Genomic DNA, 18,921 nt, shown 5'->3' with positions numbered 1-18,921 from the left:
TCAATTGTGCCTCGTTTCAGTGCCATGGGTCATTATTTCTACGGTGGAGGAGCTCAAGGTGTTTTATTATCCCTGGGTGGGAGCTAGGGAGCCACACAGGCAGACAGGTATTCCGAGACAATAGAGCTTCCTCATTTAAAAGGAGAGCCTTTTAAATGAATTCTGCAGGGCAAGTTGAATAGCACACCTCTTAAAAGAGGAAGGGACCATCACATAGTATCATAAATACACAATGCTGCAACTTTACTCCACTGCTTGAAACCTGCTTGAAAATATGGATAAATCCTTTGCCAACTCACAAAGAGACATAAGACACCAGCTCACTGACACACACAGCCTCCCTGGAGTGCATTATTAGAGAAGGGAGGTTCAGCACTTTCTGCTCCCATGTGTCCCAAGTTTATCAGGTTCAGGTCTGACCAGAGGTTGAACCCATTTTATTCTCACAAACATCCTCAGCGGGTATGCCTCTCGAAAACCAATCAAATGTCATCTGTGGGAAAATGAGACAACTCATAACGCTCAGAAACACAAGACAAGCTACTGAGTCTCTACAAATCACAACGAAAAGCGACTTCCCACTTCCAGAGTAAAAAGGATTTTCAGAGGAATATTCAGATTATTTGCCTTTATTCCAACGGGGAAGTCCTATTGAGACTAACGTCGCTTTCACAAATGAGCCCTGCGCCATACAAAAACAAGCACATACAACAGGGAAGTACAGATAAACACAACGTATAGACTATATACACATTAAGATACAAAACACATTCATTTAAAACTAACACATTCTTCATGATAAAAATCAGCTGTCTGAATTGTCCGAGGGACTTCAAAGCATCCAATCGAAACATCTTTCGGGGATTACTTGGAGGGCTTCCTGCACAATTGCAAAAATCAGACTGTAGACTTGTCAGAGCCCAGTCAGTAGTTGGGTCAATTGCATACGCAATAGTATCATCCGCATATCCATTCAAATGTAAACAGTTTAACAGATTGACCAATTGCATTTGTATAAATAGTCAAAAGAACAGCTCCTAGTATCGACCCCTGCGAAATGCACGGCAGTTTATTTTAAATCCAAGAAGTGATGTTGAAAGAACTGCGCGGTAAATCCAGATTATAACACATCACACCGACAAATAGACACAGTACTGAGAGACGATTGACCAAAAAAAAACGGTAAAATATATATATATATTGTAAATGGGGGACAGGGGAGAGTTAGGAAGAAAATACAGGAATCAATAAAATAATTGACATTTTTAAGGGTTTTCAACTGTGCTAAAGACAACCCCAGTCTGAAATCGATGGCTGGATCATTGCAGCATGATTTATAGAAGCACAGCCTGGCTGCTTCCATAGCCCCGGTGGGGTGACATCCCTGGAGTTGAGCCTTTTCATTAAGTGAGAGAGAGAGAGAGAGTTTTCTACATCTTTTCAGTCCACACACAATGAAAACTGCTGATGTGTGGAACTGTAAGTGTCTCTTTCAGGACATTGTTAACTAAACGGTTTCTGAAAAACGTTTCTCCGCTCATAAAATAAGTCATCGGTGCATTATGGGGGCTAAGCGAAGGTCCTAACAAGAACGAATGGCATATAATGACCTTTTTCAAAAGCTTGTTAACAAACAATGAACTAATGATTTATACGTTTATAAGCAGAACGTCAAATGCTGTGTTACACAACTTATGTCAAGATTGACAATTCTATTCCTCACGAGCTTTGCAGTATTTAACTCCTAATCAAGCTATTCCAGCAAATAAGTCAGCTCGAATCCTCTCGAACAACGTGAAACACTAGATGAAAACAGCTCAGGTCCATTGAAATGGAATCCAGGTTTCTCCACACACAACCAACCTGACCTTCAGTCAGCACTTTAATATTTCATTCCTTCTGGTTACAATGCAGTGGTGGAGGTCGTATGGCCAAAAGCACATTGGTGTGACTAATGTCAGCGGAGAATCCTCAGATTGAGTATTTGTCTTTCACATAGTGCTAGAATGAAGTGACCCTCTCAATTTACCTTTCACCACTCCTACCTCTATTCATACAGACAAGGAATAGTTCAGTATGATAAAGAAATGTAAATGCTCTATGGATATAATCATCTAATCGTTCCGGTCTTATACGCTACACTCATCTGACATCGACTCAGCGGAGGCCCCGCACCTCATAGAATATAAATCAGCTGCTAGTGTGAATTTATAAAAAACACTTTTAAAAATTCATAGCTGAGCTGCTGAAATACTTGGCCTGAGCAGCCTGCCATCCTTGTTAAATGAACCTGGTATTATTCACACTCCGTCAGCAGGTGTCCCTTTCAGCACCGGGCAAGATACAGTACTGAGAGCGTTATGCCTGAAATGCCCGAACTATGCGATGTGGTAGGGAGTTGTAGAATATTGGACTTTTTGAAACTAAATAGTTGGACCCGTTCCAAAACCGACCTGGGGATTTCCCAACCAGACCCAATACGCATAAGATAACTTTTACAATATAGAGACCAGTTCCAAACGGACCTGAGGAACAGCTAGACTCGTTCCGTATAGGCCTGGTTGGATCCAGGCCCGGTTCGATCTGATTGAGGGAAGCAGCAGAAAAATAACATTTTAAGCTACTTTATTAACTGGAGCTGATAAAGCACAAGGGGGAGGAGGTAGAGAGAAGTGACGCTCTAGCAGGGGCCAGTGCTGTGTGTGTAGGCTACTATGAGTGTGAGCGAGTGACCGGGGAACAGGGAGGAGGAAGGGAGAGATGAGAAACTGCAACCGACCAAGCCGGCTCACGCTATAGTAGACTAATAGCTGCCGTAGCTAGGTTATTTATATGTAATACTTGTCTTCAAACCTGGAGAAGCTAGTTAATCTAGCTAGCTAGGCTAATTGAGGCTGCATGCGCTTTCTCGTCCTACACAGTTACTAACAACAACAACTCCATTCATAATATAATAGTAGCAGCCCACCTGTCGGCTTTAGGTCGTTGAAGCCTATCCTTCTCCTTAAACTTTTAATGAATCTTCCAATGAATAGATATCTCCTAACTTTTTCTCCACGCAGAGGCTTTATGACTAGCCTATTGCAGCTTTGATGGCTTATGATTGGCCAACAACAACAACAACAAGCTACACGTGCCACCTACGTGAAAAGTAAAGAGCAGCAGCAATAAATTATACAATTTCTCTCTCACTCTCTCTACTGCAGCAGTTGCATTCAAAACTATATGGATCCTTCTGGAAAAGTCAGTTAAAAATGACACATACCTGAGACAATCATATCAGATCTGACCCATGACATTATTTTGAATTCTGGTTCTGGACTCGCTTGTGTATTTGGGTACAGGCCCATCCCTGATCAGTTACCCATCCCTGATCGAAGTAGTTGATAATTGGTATTCAACAGTCGTAAAAGTATGCCTTATTTACTTTTATAAACTACTAAAATAGTGATTTTGTCATAGTATAGGCAGCTCTATAGAGATGACTTGGAATGAAATAATAAAGTCATCGAGTAAAATCAATGTAATATACACAACAAATATTTAATTCAGATATAGTAAGGTGAATAAACGATGGGTAATAACTGATAAGTATCAATGGGTCATTACCATCATTGAACTTTTATTCATTGTTTTATTCTGTGTTGTTAAAGGATTCAACCCACATAATGCATAGCGCATTTAAATGCTTCAAATAATTCAATCGAAACCCGAAGACCGTAATAATTATTTTAAATAATCGAACCGAAACGACCTCATAAATCAAAAAGCACTAACCGCTTAGCGCACGCACGCACGCACACACACACACACACACACACACACACACACACACACACACACACGCACGCACGCACGCACGCACGCACGCACGCGCACACACCAACACACACACACAACACACACACACACACACACACACACACACACACACAATCCAGTAACAAATATATGTCAAACATGTTTCCCTTAAGGAGCCTCAAGGTGTGGAGCAACTTCATGTAAGTTAAATAATGAAGACATTGACTCCATGTAAAGTGAATACAGGAGAGACTGCAACAGCAAAGTTGTATTAATAAGCATATCTTGAGGGGGTAATAAGAATAGACTGAGAAAGTGCACCGCCACAAGCAGTGTCTGGATGGGACTTTGGGGATGCAGGTTTGATGCTAATTCCAGTAAAATGCTCCCCTTGATTCTCAAAGAACAGCTCTCAATCGGTGTTGAACTTCTCTTCAGATCAGATACCCATGCATCCACTGTGAGTATGTGACCAAATATTCTCATAGCATAACCGTTAAACAAACATAAAGCTTAAGGCTTCTCAAAACTAAGACAGCAACACAGACTCAATTAAGGTACAACAAAAGCTTTGGCCTCTGCACAAATAAAATGGCAATTATTTTTCTTTTGAAAGGGAATCCAGGCCCTTCCCAAACAGCGTTTAAATTTGACGTTTTAAAAACCTCTTTGGTTGAGCCGACAGAGGCCCTAGACTAGAGAGAGGACGATCGATAAGTGACAGGTGGAAAGAAATGGGACACTTCTACAGGAATCACACCCCTTCATTTAGTCTGTAAAGAAAATTAGACACCAGGGACATTGTAAACAGAGGTTCAATAGAAACCTCTATCATTCCCAAGACTTCATTAAACCACAATAACAGGGTAAGTTTATATGCAGCAAAGTGGTTAAGAGGAAAAACAACATGTCTCCAAAAGTTTAGTTTGACTCAGTTCAAATCGCCAAAACAAAGCCTCTTACAATAATATGTTAATGATTGGTTGAGGGGCAAATTCACTAACACTAGCCTGCATGCATGCCAGTTGTACTTGTAAGTCAATAACAAATATACGGTATATACTCTACATCAGTGGTGGAAAAAGTACTCAATTGTCATACTTGATTAAAAGTAAAGATACCTTAATAGAAAATGACTCAAGAAAAAATCAAGATAATACTACTTGAGTAAATGTTTTAAATATACTTAAGTGTCAAAAGTAAATGGAATTGCAAAAATGTACTTAACTTTCAAAAGTATAAACCATCTCAAATTCCTTATATTAAACAAACCAGACGTCAACAAACGGATAGCCAGGGGCACACTCAAATGCTCAGACATAATTGACAAAGTAAGCATTTGTGTTTAGTGAGACCGCTAGATCAGAGGCAGTAGGGATGACTAGGGATGTGCTCTTGATAAGTGTGTGAATTGGACCATTTTCCTGTCAAAATGTAACGAGTACTTTTGGGTATCAGGGAAAATGTATGGAGTAAAAAGTATATCATTTTCTTTAGGATTGTAGTGAAGTAAAAGTTTGCAAAAATATAAATAGTAAAGTAAAGTATAGAAAACAACTTAAGTAGTACTTTAAAGTATTTTTACTTAAGTACTTCGCACCACTGCTGTACATAGGTCCTATAAACTGTTAAAGTCTCAAATGACTCTTATCTCTAACCATCCCACGGTTGTCAATGGATGTGAATGTTAACAGCTTCACAAAGAGTGGTGCTTTTTATCACCATGAAACTGGATCAGTCAGACACCTGCTCTAAGCCCCTAGCCTGAAGAAGCAAAACCCAACTCAAAGTGATCCTAGGCTCACACCCTCAACTGTACAGAAAACATCAATCCCATGCAGAAGCATGCAGGACTCTTCGATCTGCCACATTGACTTGTCTAGGCCTACTCTCCAGAAGAAGGACAGAGAAGAAGAAAAGAAAGAAAGGATAGCTCAGGCAGGAAGTGAAAGTAGGCTCTGTCATGTAGAGAACCTCTAGCATTTTAATACACAGTGCAGTAATGTAAGACTGGTAAAGACCTTGGTGTGTGCCAGTGTGATGGTGTATGAAATCCCAGAGCCACCACTCCCCTCTCCTGTTTCAGTTGCCTACCTGCTGCTCACTCAGCGCTGTGATCTTGGCTTGACGTTCATGGAGCTGCTTCTTCAAATCAGCATTCTGCAGCAAAAAAAAGAAGAGAGCAACAAGCCTGTTATAGCTCACTTACACATAGCTGTGAAGAATTGTTCATTTGTGACAGCTGAGTTGGGGTTTGCGTGTTATGTGGGGAGTGTGCCAAGCTCTGGGTGCTGTATTTGTGTGTGTGTGTGTGTGTGTGTGTAGGTGTGGTGTAAAGATCCGAGACAGCAGCTTTAACTAGCATGAAGACTGTGCACACCGTTTCCCACAGGACGAGTGAAGTAAGGTGGAAAGAGTAATCCACTCCCCTCGCGTCACTGGGCTGCCACGGCTGTCAGCCACATGAGGGGGAGCTCAGACATGGGATGTAGGGACACCGCTGAAATGTGGGATGGGCCGCTGCTGCTACAGCACTGAGTCCTCATAAAAGGGCTGCAGGATGATAAAGTATGGTGGGCGGATACTACAGAGATAGAAGAGCTCTGGGGAGATTTCAAGGCAGTTCTCAACATTGACAGAGTAAAGTAAAAGAGGTGGAGTTTGGAACCAATCAAAAATCTCTGAGCCCCTGGGCCTCCCGGGTTGCGCAGTGGTCAAGGGAGCTGTACTGCAGCGCCAGCTGTGCCACCAGAGACCCTGGGTTCGCACCCAGGCTCTGTCGTAACCGCCCGCGACCGGGAGGTCCGTGGGGCGACGCACAATTGGCCTAGGGTCATCTGGGTTAGGGAGGGCTTGGCCGGTAGGGATGTCCTTGTCTCATCGCGGGCTAACCAAGGTTGCCAGGTGCACGGTGTTTCCTCCGACACATTGGTGCGGCTGGCTTCCGGGTTGGATGCGCGCTGTATTAAGAAGCAGTGCGGCTTGGTTGGGTTGTGTATCTGAGGACGCATGACTTTCAACCTTCGTCTCTCCCGAGCCCGTACAGGAGTTGTTGCGATGAGACAAGATAGTAGCTACTAAAAAAAAAAAAAATGGATACCACAGAATTGGGGAGAAAAAATTCTAAACATTATATCTTAACTGGTCTTTTTTCTGGTTTTCCTCTTAGGCTGTTTTAAGTCATATCTTTCAACTGTGTAGATTTTGAGTAATAGGGATACTACAATTCTTTCAAAAGCTTGAAAACCTCTGACGTCAACCTCAAAACATATTGTGTATTTGGGCCAAGCAATTTGGTACAACCGCCGTAGTGACAGGAGGGGCTTACCTGTGGATCCTGTTTCATCTGGGACACTAGTTTCTGTGAGAGAAAAATCATAGAAAGACACATAAGTTATTAACAACCACATAACAAATGCATTGAGACACCTAATATACTACAAGGAGAGAGGCTGTGTCACTTGTTCCTAAAGTCACATGCTTCATAAAGGTTAGAAAAAAAGGTTTTGCAATAGGTTTTCACGTTTCCTGAGCGAACGTTCCTTTTGCTCACCCCCCCCCCCCCTTTAACGTTGCAGTACCCAATGCATTCTTGTTGTCACAGCCATACAAACTGTAGACACAGTGGCCCCCAGAGGCACCTTCCAATACTGCAACCTTAGAGCACATTCATGGCTCCCCACTGTACAAAGCATTCCAGACAAACACAAGGAGGTACATTCAGTGGTTGCGAATAGGAACACCATACTGACTTACACTGAACATGTGGGCCTCTCTAATGTGATCACTCTCATTGTAATCAACACATGCCCTGTTTGCATTTTTGCTATAAGGAGCACATCTGGCTGGTGATAGAGGTGCGAGGATAAGCTTTCCTCATGTTTCTGGTTTCCGTATTTGGGTTGAACCAGACGGAGGGTATCATGCGCCAAACCTCAAAACAGAAACATTATGGATGGCACAGAAATACAACTCAAAAAGACATACACATAAACTCTTAGAGGGATAAAAAGGGTTCCAAAAAGGTTCTTCGGCAGTCCCCATAGAGAACCCTTTCCGTCTTTGGAAAGGGTTCTGCATTGAACCCAAAAGGGTTCTACCTGGAACCAAAAAGGGTTCTTCAAAGGGTTCTCCTATGGGGACAGCCGAATAACCCTTTTAGGTTCTAGGTAGCACTTGTTTTTCAAAGAGTGTAGAGCATACATTTACAGGATGAAGTATATTTTTCGGACCCAAACCCGACACTAAACCATACTTAAAGGACAATCACTGAAGGGAGAGGCAGGAGGACGCAGAGTAGAGGAGGTGGATAAGCTGACAGATAGGATGAGTCGAAGGAGGAAGTATTCATGGCGCAGCCTGAGGGCAAGAATCTGATGGAGTGTAATGAACAAAAACCCAACCACATTCTGCCACACAGTTGAATGTGTTACCAACTTTCCTCCCGAAACATGTCTGATCATTTCCAGGTGAATCAAGTGAACAAATGGTGGTTAAATGGCAGAAAAGCAGAGAGATGCTGTAGTGCCGTTACCTGATGAACTTGTATATCCGCTTTCAGGGACTCTTGGAGGGTCTGTAATTCCATCATTGATCCCTTCTGTCGGAAGCTCAGTCCTGGACAGCTTTCAGCCTGTTCAGCCAGGAAGATGGATATTTTATCCCTTCATTCAATAGGAATACTAATATGTCAACATAAAGACTTGTAACAGTGAAATCAAGTTGTGCTTATAACAAAGCAATGGCATCAGGCCATAAAACACTGTAAAAATGTTGCCGTTATCCAAGTTGTTATCTTTTGTCTACTTTTAAGGTGGACATTAAAGTAGACATTTCCAAAACACTTCACATTGAAGTACACTTAATAGGATTTACAACATGTTTGTAAGTAGTTTATAAACATTTAATTATTTGTTTATAAACCTGTACACACACACACACACACACACATACATACTTTTTTCTTAAAGTTTAAAACAGACACATTTGTTTGGTTTTCCCATTAAAATGATATGAGAATTTACTACAATTTCATGTGAATTCACAATGCCAGCAAAGGTTTGGGTCTCAGGGTGCGTCCCTTTCAGATGGTTAAGCGATGCACCTGTGAACTACCATTACATTACCTCAATTCCACCTCGCAAAGTTTGCACTTCACCACCTTCTCATTTAACTGCTCGAAGTATTGCCACACATCACTGCTGTCACTTGCCTTTCTCTGCCATTTTTCCAACTGACGTAGTGGCGGAGAGGCGACTCCAAAATAATTGATTCCTCGACTCCTTGCATTTCGACTCGCGGTGTCGACTCCCATTTCTGAGTGTCAAGACTGTGACTGCTGAATTGGGGTTTGGCATGTGCCAAGCTCGGGGTACTGTATGTGTGGTGTAAAGATCCGAGACAGCAGCTTTAACTAGCATGAAGTCCAAGCTAAAATGACTGTGCACACCGTTTTCCACGGGACAAGTGGGGGTTTTTTTTGGAACTGAGGAGACTGATTAGTTGCGCACTTCCGAGAACAAAAATGCTTGCAACTTTCAAAGCGACCTAGCGAGGGACAGTGTGAGAGGGGAGGGGCACAGTATAGGCAGGTCAGACACCAAGCAGACAAAGTCAGTGCACTAGGCAATCAAAAGCTGCATCTCGTAATGGTATGCTGTAACTCTCCATTTCTTGGGTTGCAATGTCTCACAACTTCAGTAAAGCAGGGCCTATGATCAATGAATAGGCTAGGATATTCTACACACACTCGCATCATGAGCAGAGAGAAATAACAGGCAAGCCAGCACGAGGGAAAGAGAGAAGGTGTGCATACAGTGCCTTTGGAAAGTATTCAGACCCCTCAACTTTTTCCACATTTTGTTACATTACAGCCTTATTCTAGAATGTATTTTTTTTTAAATGTTACCCACCAATTTACACACAATAGCCCATAATAACAAAGCAATTAAGTTTTTTTTTTTTTTTTAGTTTTTTAATTTCTATTCAGACCCTTTACTCAGTACTTTGTTGAAGCACCTTTGTCAGCGATTACAGCCTCGGGTCTTCTTGTATTTGGGGAGTTTCTCCCATTCCTCTCTGCAGATCCTCTCAAGCTCTGCCAGGTTGGACAGGGAGCGTTGCTGAACAGTTATTTTCAGGTCTCTCCAGAGATGTTCAATTGGGCTCAAGTCCAGGCTCTGGCTGGGCCACTCAAGGACATTCAGAGACTTGTCCCCAAAGCCACTCCTGCGTTGTCTTGGCTGTGTGCTTAGGCTCGTTGACCTGTTGGAAGGTGAACCTTCTACCCAGTCTGAGGTCCTGAGCACTCTGGAGCAGGTTTTCATCAAGGATCTCTATGTACTTGCTCTGTTCATCTTTTCCCTGATCCTGACTAGTCTCCCAGTCCCTGCCGCTGAAAAATGTCCCCACAGCATGATGCTGCCACCACCATGCTTCGCCGTAGGGATGGTGCCAGCTTTCCTCCAGACGTGACATTTGGCATTCAAGCCAGAGAGTTCAATCTTAGTTTCATCAGACCATAGAATATTGTTTCTCATGGTCTCAGAGTCTTCAGATGCCTTTTGGCAAACTCCAAGTGGGCTGTCATGTGCCTTTTACTAAGGAGTGGCTTCCGTCTGGTCACTCTACCATAAAGGCCTAATTGGTGGAGTGCTGCAGAGATGGTTGTCCTTCTGGAAGGTTCTCCCATCTCCACAAACGAACTCTAGAGATCTGTCAGAGTGACCATCAGGTTCTTGGTGACCTTCCTATTGAAAGCCCCTTCTCCCCTGATTGCTCAGTTACGCCGGGCGGCCAGCTCTAGGAAGAGTCTTGGTGGTTCCAAACGTCTTCCATTGAAGAGTGATGGAGGCCACTGTGTTCTTGGGGACCTTCAATGCTGAAAAAATGTGTTGGTACCCTTCCCAAGATCAGTGCCTTGACACAATCCTGTCTCGGAGCTCTACGGACAATCCCTTCGACGTCATGGCTTGGTTTTTGCTCTGACATGCACTGCCAACCGTGGGACCTTATATAGACAGGTCTGTGCCTTTCTAAATCATGCCCAATCAATTGAATTTACCACAGGTGGACTCCAATCAAGTTGTAGAAACATCTCAAGGATGTTGAAGTCTTTCAAGTCTCATAGCAAAGGGTCTGAATACGTATGTAAATAAGGTATTTGTTTAATATTTTTAATACATTTGCAAAAAAATCTAAAAATCTGTTTTCACTTTGACAAAACATTGAAAGATATAGATACTATAACCATTATGGGGTATTGTGTGTAGATTGCTGAAAAAAAATATTTAATCCATTTTAGAATAAGGCTGTAATGTAACAAAATGTGGAAAAGGTCAAGGGGCCTGAATACGCACTGTATGTCTTGGTTATCTGTATCTTTCAATGTTTTGTCTTGCATGCCTCGCAAATTCACCAAAGCAGCCTAAAGTTCACCTCTTCCTCTCTGGTTTTGTTTAAATTACACAACTTTCGAGGCCTTTATCCTGCCTATCGTCTAGTTAGGCTATAACAAGTATAATAATGTTGTTTTGTGAAAACTGCACTGTTATTCACATTTGCAGTTATTGGTTTTTCTTCATGTTAAGGATTGCATTTAAACGTACACACACACACAATACATGTTCATAGCTTTACCTTCACACAGTCTTCAGTTTTGAACACCATCCAATTTTGCATTGAGGGGGTGGCAGCTGTGACACAAAAAAGAGGCAATCAGATAAGCCACTCCACTTAAATAATGTTGCAGTGCGACGTCCAGCAGCATGTCATAGCGTGGGCTTTCCTAACCCACAGCAGGGGCCCAAAACACTTGCTGTCCACTCTCTCTTCTCTCTCTGTAGAGCCCATTCAAAGACCTCAGGGCCCAAGGCTACTCCACAAAGTCATTAGATTGTGATGTGCAAGGAATATTCAGCATAATGTTTTGGAATAGTATTTTTCTGTTTTTGTTTTACATCATCTCACTTTACTATGCTTTGGATAGTATGGACTACCCTCTGCTCTTCAGGCCTGGTTGGGCCTTTAAAGTATTAATAGTACATTAGACCATTTTCTAGTCTAGAGTAAAATGGATAAAACAAATGGAGTATTTTCTCTATGAAGACAGTTTGATAATCGTTGGCATTTAAATCCAGATTTTGATGTTCTGTACAACTTAATTAAAAGTAACCTACTGCTTTCTGATGATGAACTATAACGCCGAGAAAATAAAAAGAGATGAATGTGCAAACTCCCCAAAACATCCTACTAGTTTTGTACACGGTGTGTAAGCATTTCATAGTGAGTGAAAACTGGGAAAGAGAGCGAGTCAAATCACAGCAGTGTTACAGCCTCCCAGCCGGCGGATTGATTTCCGGCCAGGGCCTTTTGCCAAGAGAACAATAATAACATTGGGGCCATTACATGGGCTTACCACCTGGCTGAGTGGACTGGTTTCCTCCCTCTCCCATTCTCTCACTATCTCTCTCTCCTGCTCTCCCCATATCCTTCCCTCACTATCCTTGAGAACATGCCAATTTCAGGGGAAGGGGGTATATAGGTAAAACACAGTCCAGGTGTACATTAGTAATGGGGGAATACGATACAGTTACATGTCACTAGGCCACATTTATTCGGGGGAAATAACTGTATACTGAAGCCTGCAAATTAGTTTTGGTTTGTAAAAAAAATAAAATATGAATGATTTTTTTTGTTGGTGCTGCTATACAGTACCTTCGAAAAGTATTCAGACACCTAGACTTTTTCTACATTTTGTTACGTTACCATTAAAGATTGTTTATGTTTTTGTTCGTGGCACAATGGTGCAAATGCATTTAATGCATAACATTTTTATGTGCAAATAGCACTTTTACTTCCATGGCTGATCTAAACTCATTTTCTCATGCTCTGTCTTGTCTCTCAGCTGCAGACAAATAGTGAGCAATATGTTTGGAACATCAAATCGCAATGTCGAATTGCAATACATATAGAATTGTGAGAATCACAATACATATCATATCGGGTCCTAAGCATTGTGATAATATCGGGAAGGTCCCTGGCAATTGCCAGCCTTAGTGTTACATATCAGGAGGCTGAGCTACTACCTATTCAAATAATCTAGCAGAAGTACACTGCTTTTTCATACTGTAGGTTACTAAGGGTTCTAGTAATTTCAATTATGGATATAGTCTATATCTCTTGATTTAGAAGAATATGACTTGTTAATACATTATTAAAACCACTTAGTCCATTGTTTTTGATATCATAGAAAACTTTGTAAACAATTTTGTATAGCTTCAAATTATGTTTCAAAAAACGTTACAGTATGTCGCTCTCATGGAATGTCATTGCTTGAACATCATAGCCTACAAACATATGATAGAAAGTGAGTGCTATTTGCACGTAAAAATGTAATGTATTAAATGCATTTGCACCGTTGTTTATGTTTTTGTTCATGGCCCATTCTTTGATGGTATGCACAATTATTAGAGTGAGGGTTAGGACATTGCAGTGAAAAATCTAAATCATCAACATTAAGTTACTTTATTTTCTAAAACCTGTACTTTTTGCAGAAATCCTTGAAATTGTGCATGATACTCATGCTAATGTTAGTACTATAGGTATAACAGGTGACGGCCTACCAACCTGGACTCAGGGGTATACGTAACATAATAAATGTAAATCCATAACACTCCAATTAGCATGATATGTTACATTTCATATGGTACGTATTAATTTGTGGATGTCCATCATCCATTTCATATGATATGTAACGAATTGCAATTTGTGGAATCAGGGGTTGGAACTTTAAAAAAATCAAATTGTTTCGTCCTGAACAGAACCATTATTTAATCTGTAAATGAAAGTTGTTAAGAGCAAATTGCATTTTTCCGTAACATCATGGTTTAATCATAACAAAAGACAAGCACAAACACGGTGCTGCCAGTCACTACAGACAGACCAGTTTAGAGCAAGAGGGTGAAGGAAGCTTGCCTTGAAGCGCTGGGCATCTTGTTGCATTATCTGAATTAGGCCCACAGAATTATACCTACAGAGGAGCAGCTTCTATGGAGGAACTTTGAATGTCTTTGAATTTCCGATTTGGTTTAACGTTGGACCAGAGCAAACGTTAGCTAGCGAGCTAACAAGCTTGTTTGTACAGAACAGCACTAGAATTAAAAACTCATCTTACCTTTTTGTAGTCAGTTAAATCCAATGTGAAGCTTGATAACTATAATATCCTTAATTAGCATTGAAAAAGTTAATCCATTCTTCTATAATTAAACATCTCTCCATAATTTCTGAATCACGTTTGTAATGTTGTCAGTAGACTCCAGTGACCTATGCTTCTGAGGGGGAGGGGAAGGTAGCCTACACACACATCCACTGGCAGACAGTGAGGGCTTTGCATTGGCACTTTGTTCGATTTTTGGGAAACTGGAAAAAAATGTCAAGAACGTAAAATAAATGTTATTAACTGGGTCCCAGACTTTTAAAATAATGGTTCTATTCTGGAACAATATAGATCACTTTCATTTCTGTTTCTGTTCTTTTACAGTTTTCGGTTCTGTTCCCTGAACCGGTTCCAACTCATGCGTACAATATCTTACGAATTAGCAAAAATGTATATGTTACTAATTCCAATTTGTTGTGGCTAACATTAGCCAGGTGGCTAAAGCTAACATTAGCTAGGTAGATAACATTAGCTAGGCTAGGGGATAAAGTTACCCATACGGAAAACTAATGTATTATAATACGGCGGGGCAGGGTAGCCTAGTGGTTAAAGTGTTGGGCTAGTATCCGAAAGGTTGCAAGTTTGAATCCCCGTGCTGACAAGGTACAAATCTGTTATTCTGCCCCTGAACAAGGCAGTTCACCCACTGTTCCTAGGCCGTCATTGAAAATAGGAATTTGTTCTTAACTGACTTGCCTAGTAAAATAAAAAATATACATACACTCAGCGGTTTAGGTAAACCACCCCGTAACCGTTAGAATGGGCAAAATGAGTGACTTCAGCAACTTTGAGCATGGTATGTGCCGGTTGCAGTATCTCAGAAACGGTGGGCCTCCTGGACTTTTCTAGGGTTTATTGATAATGGTGCGACAAACAGAAAAAAATCCAGTCCTGTTGGCAAAAATAGGGTTAGGGCATGGTTTGGACGACAGGGATGTCCTTGTCCCTTCGCGCTCTAGTGACTCCTGTGGCGGGCCGGGCACATGCATGGTCGCCAGGTGTACGGTGTTTCCTCCGACACATTGGTGTGGCTGGCTTCTGGGTTAAGCTGGCATTGTGTAAAGAAGCAGTGCGGCTTGGTTGGGTTTTGTTTCGGAGGATGCATGGCTCTCGACCTTCTCCTAAGTCCGTACGGGAGTTGCAGCGATGAGACAAGACTGTAACTACCAATTGGATACCACAAAATTGGGGAGAAAAAGGGGGTAAAAAAACAAAACAATATCAAACATAACATATCATATTAATTTGGATGTCCCGTTTTTACATTTACTATGTTACGTCAAGTCTATGAGACCAGGCTGGGCCTATATACTATCAAATCAAATGTTATTGTCACATACAAATATTTAGCAGATGTTATTGCGGGTGTAGCAAAATGCGTGTATTCCTAGCTCCAACAGTGCAGTAAGTGAGTACACCAATGAGTACCCTTCCTACACTGTAATTCCACAGCACCTGTCTAAATACATGATATAAAGTGGGGCCAAACACGAACGTGATGCAAAACTGGAAATTTAAACTACAGATGGGTCGACTTACACGTCCTACTCCTAAAGTGACCTACTGGACACGTCACTGCACCTGTCTGCCACTCAATCAAACTAAGAATAAGGGACTCGATTAAGAAAAACTGATACAATATCAAACGTTCCAATCTCAGCCGTTCGAGTGGAATAGGGCCTACAACTACCCCCCACGATTTCACCAGCTAGGCCACATTTATTTGGGGGGAAATGACTGTATAGCGAATCCTGAGAATTAGTTATATATTGTTCAGTAGGGAAATATTCTTATTCTTTCTCAGAGTATGCTAGTATGTAGGGCACCAGGAGAAACTATCTTAGTGCACTTGATGCAAGCAAAACTAAATTAGCTAAATATCATTTGCGAGCTGGAGTTCTTCCTCCAAATAGCAAGTTGGTTGTTCAATGTGAAACCACTTAGTTATGGTATAGTATTAACTCAAATATCACATGGTATTAACTTGCAACATAAATGAACTACGCGAGAACAGGATATACGTATGTTATACCTCTTTTGGAATAAAATACAATAACTTGTGTGATACGTTTTTTTCTTTTACGTGAAATGGTAACCTACTCAATAGCATTCACTAACGCTTTTGTGGCGCTATTACGTGTTACTCGTCGCGATACAGCGTTCCTTTACGAAAAAGAAACAGAGGGCAAGCAACAAAGCATTCGTTCAACTAAAAAGCAGACAAATCGACTTAATAACATAGACATCTGAAATGGATGACTGTCCGGTAGTTCATTACACAACAAAATACATTATAATTGTGCTTTGAAATTCTTTGCAAACGGTGTTTTTATTGTATAACAGAGGCGTAAAGCTTAGCGCAAGTTAGAATCAGCCCCTTTACGCACTACGTTCAATGCCCTCCAATAGCAAGGCACTTATAAAATATCACCCAACTCCTAGAATATGGATATATGAACAAAACGATTGCTCAGCGACTGCTTTCCCTCGACTAAAATGCGAATACACTTGATCTAAAACAACAATATTAATCAAATAATAAAGAGAGTAGCAGAGATGAAAATGAAAGTTCTTATAATAATAGAAAGATCCCGAGATGTTCTTACCCTCCTCTTTTACTCACTTGAGCAGCAGCCAACCCTGCTCTTCTCACACAAATTATTTAAATAAATATTTACAAACACCGTAGTACTTCTTCACCGAAAAACGCCCAGAGCGTGTATTTATCCACTTAATATCCAAATACACTCCATTGCATATGATGTGATTTTCCCGATAATTTTTCCCACTATTTAATTTGAGTATAAAGAGAAAAACTGAGATACAGAACAAGAACTCTTCGTCAATCTCATTCACCCCCCTATCCTGAGCACATTGCACATCAATGCGCGTAGGAAGAGCGAGCGAGAACGGGGCAAGGAAAACTAAGGGGCACTTCGCACAAAACAAGTCACCAATGGCTCTGATTGATTCAATAATATAATTAAAGTATTAAATCGTTTCAGTATATTGTGATTGTATGCATAAATACAGATTAAATCGCATTTAGTAGAGGAACTACTTTATGTGACGGTGCGGTGAATTTATTTCACTTTGCCTAAGGAACGGAGGTGATTTGCCTCCATTGCCTAGGAAAAAAACCCGGATGTAGACTTGATGAAACGCTTCGTATGTAAAGTAACAGACCACTTTCACGAATTGTCGGACACAATTACCCCAACTCTTTGCAATGACATACCACATTCAGGAGTTTTGATCATAGACAGACAAAGACGTACAAATCAGACATTGTTACTTACAAATGTGAATAAATGTACTGTTAGAATAATTGAGGTTGATAATGATGTAAGACTTGACCAAACTATCTGACACCAATAGGCGCGGATCGGGTGCGTGGCCTATTGCATTCAGTAGTATAGTATTGTCAAATACATGTATTTAGCAAGAGCCTTCAGAAAGTATTCACACCCCTTTACCTTTTCCATATATTGTATGTTACTGATTGAATTTAAAATGGATTACATTTGTGCCACTAATCTACACACAATACCCCATATTGTCAAAGTGGAATTACGTTTCTGAAATGATGAGTCAACCCCTTTGTTATGGCAATACTAAATACGTTTAGGAGTAAAAATGTGCTTCACAAGTCACATAGTAAGTTGCATGGATTCACTCTGTGTGCAAGAATAGTGGTTAACATGATTTTTGAATGATTACCCCATTGCTGTACCCAACACACATATCTGTAAGGTCCCTCAGTGGAGTAGTGAACTTCAAGCACAGATTCAACCACAAAGACCAGGGAGGTTTTCCAATGCCTCGCAAAAAAGGTCACCTATTGGTAGATTAAAACTTTATTAAATATATTCACATCAAAAATAATTGATTAAAACACACTGTTTTGCAATGAAGGTCTACAGTAGCCTCAACAGCACTCTGTAGGGTAGCACCATGGTGTAGCCGGAGGACAGCTAGTTTCCGTCCTCCTCTGCATACGTTGACTTCAATACAAAACCTAGGAGGCTCAATGTTCTCACCCCTTCCATAGACTTACACAGTAATTATGATAACTTCCGGAGGAAGTCCTCCAACCTATCAGAGCTCTTGCAGCATGAACTGACGTGTTGTCCACGTGTTGTCAAAGGATCAGATAATGAATCTGGTACTGAGAGTATAAGCTACAGCTAGCTAGCAGTGCAGTACATAAAATGTGGTGAATAGTTGACACAAAGAGAGAGAAAGACGATAGTTGAACAGTTTGGAACAAATTAATGTATTTATAAATGGAAGGAGAAGCAAGAGAGATAGAGCGAGAGCTATACTTCGTGCTATTTTCTTTTTCACTTTCACTTAGCTAGTGAATGCAGCTAGCTAGTTTAGCCTACTCAAACACCCATCTCAAACAGAGAGGGATGCTACAATATGTTCGCTAGCTAGCTATGGCTATCCAACACTGGAACACTATCAAGTCAAGGTAAGTTTTGGTTTTACACATTTATTGCCATCTGGTCCCGTTGATGTAACTGCTAAATTTTAGTGGGTTTACTGACGCGTTATTTCTTTTTCTTCTTAGTTTTAATTTATTTATTTGTCATATCCAATTACAATCTTGTCTCATTGCTGCAACTCCCCAATGGGCTCGGGAGGGGAAAAGGTTGAGTCATGCATCCTCCAAAACATGACCCGCCAAACCACACTCCTTAACACCTGTCCACTTACCCCCGAAGCCAGCCGCACCAATGTGTCAGAGGAAACACCGTTCAACTGACAACCAAAGTCAGCCTGCAGGTGCCCAGCCCACCACAAGGAGTTGCTAGAGCGCTATGAGCCAAGTAAAGCCCCGCTTGGCCAAACTCTCCCCTAACCCAGATGACTCTGGGCCAATTGTGCGCAGCCCTATG

The 18,921-nt window shown here is 41.2% G+C and overlaps 1 protein-coding gene across 4 annotated transcripts in view; it reads right to left on the bottom strand.

Moving 5' to 3' along the window:
• Positions 1–16,884, bottom strand: part of LOC135546988 (PHD finger protein 21A-like) — a 43,764-nt gene extending 26,880 nt beyond the window's left edge. For 3 of the 4 annotated variants that reach the window (XM_064975550.1, XM_064975574.1, XM_064975565.1), the window contains exons 1-5: positions 16,624–16,884; positions 11,440–11,495; positions 8,336–8,434; positions 7,130–7,162; positions 5,896–5,961 (exon numbers count right to left, since the gene is read on the bottom strand). In XM_064975550.1, coding sequence (XP_064831622.1) covers positions 5,896–5,961; positions 7,130–7,162; positions 8,336–8,434; positions 11,440–11,481 — 240 coding nt within the window. In that variant the 5' untranslated portion in view covers positions 11,482–11,495; positions 16,624–16,884. The remainder of the gene's footprint in view (positions 1–5,895; positions 5,962–7,129; positions 7,163–8,335; positions 8,435–11,439; positions 11,496–16,623) is intronic. The other variant, XM_064975558.1, reaches the window with a different exon arrangement.
• Positions 16,885–18,921: the final 2,037 nt, after the last annotated feature.

Source organism: Oncorhynchus masou, chromosome 1 (genome assembly GCF_036934945.1).
Source record: "Oncorhynchus masou masou isolate Uvic2021 chromosome 1, UVic_Omas_1.1, whole genome shotgun sequence".
Classification (NCBI taxonomy): Eukaryota; Metazoa; Chordata; class Actinopteri; order Salmoniformes; family Salmonidae; genus Oncorhynchus; species Oncorhynchus masou.
This window is presented reverse-complemented; position numbering and strand designations above follow the sequence as displayed.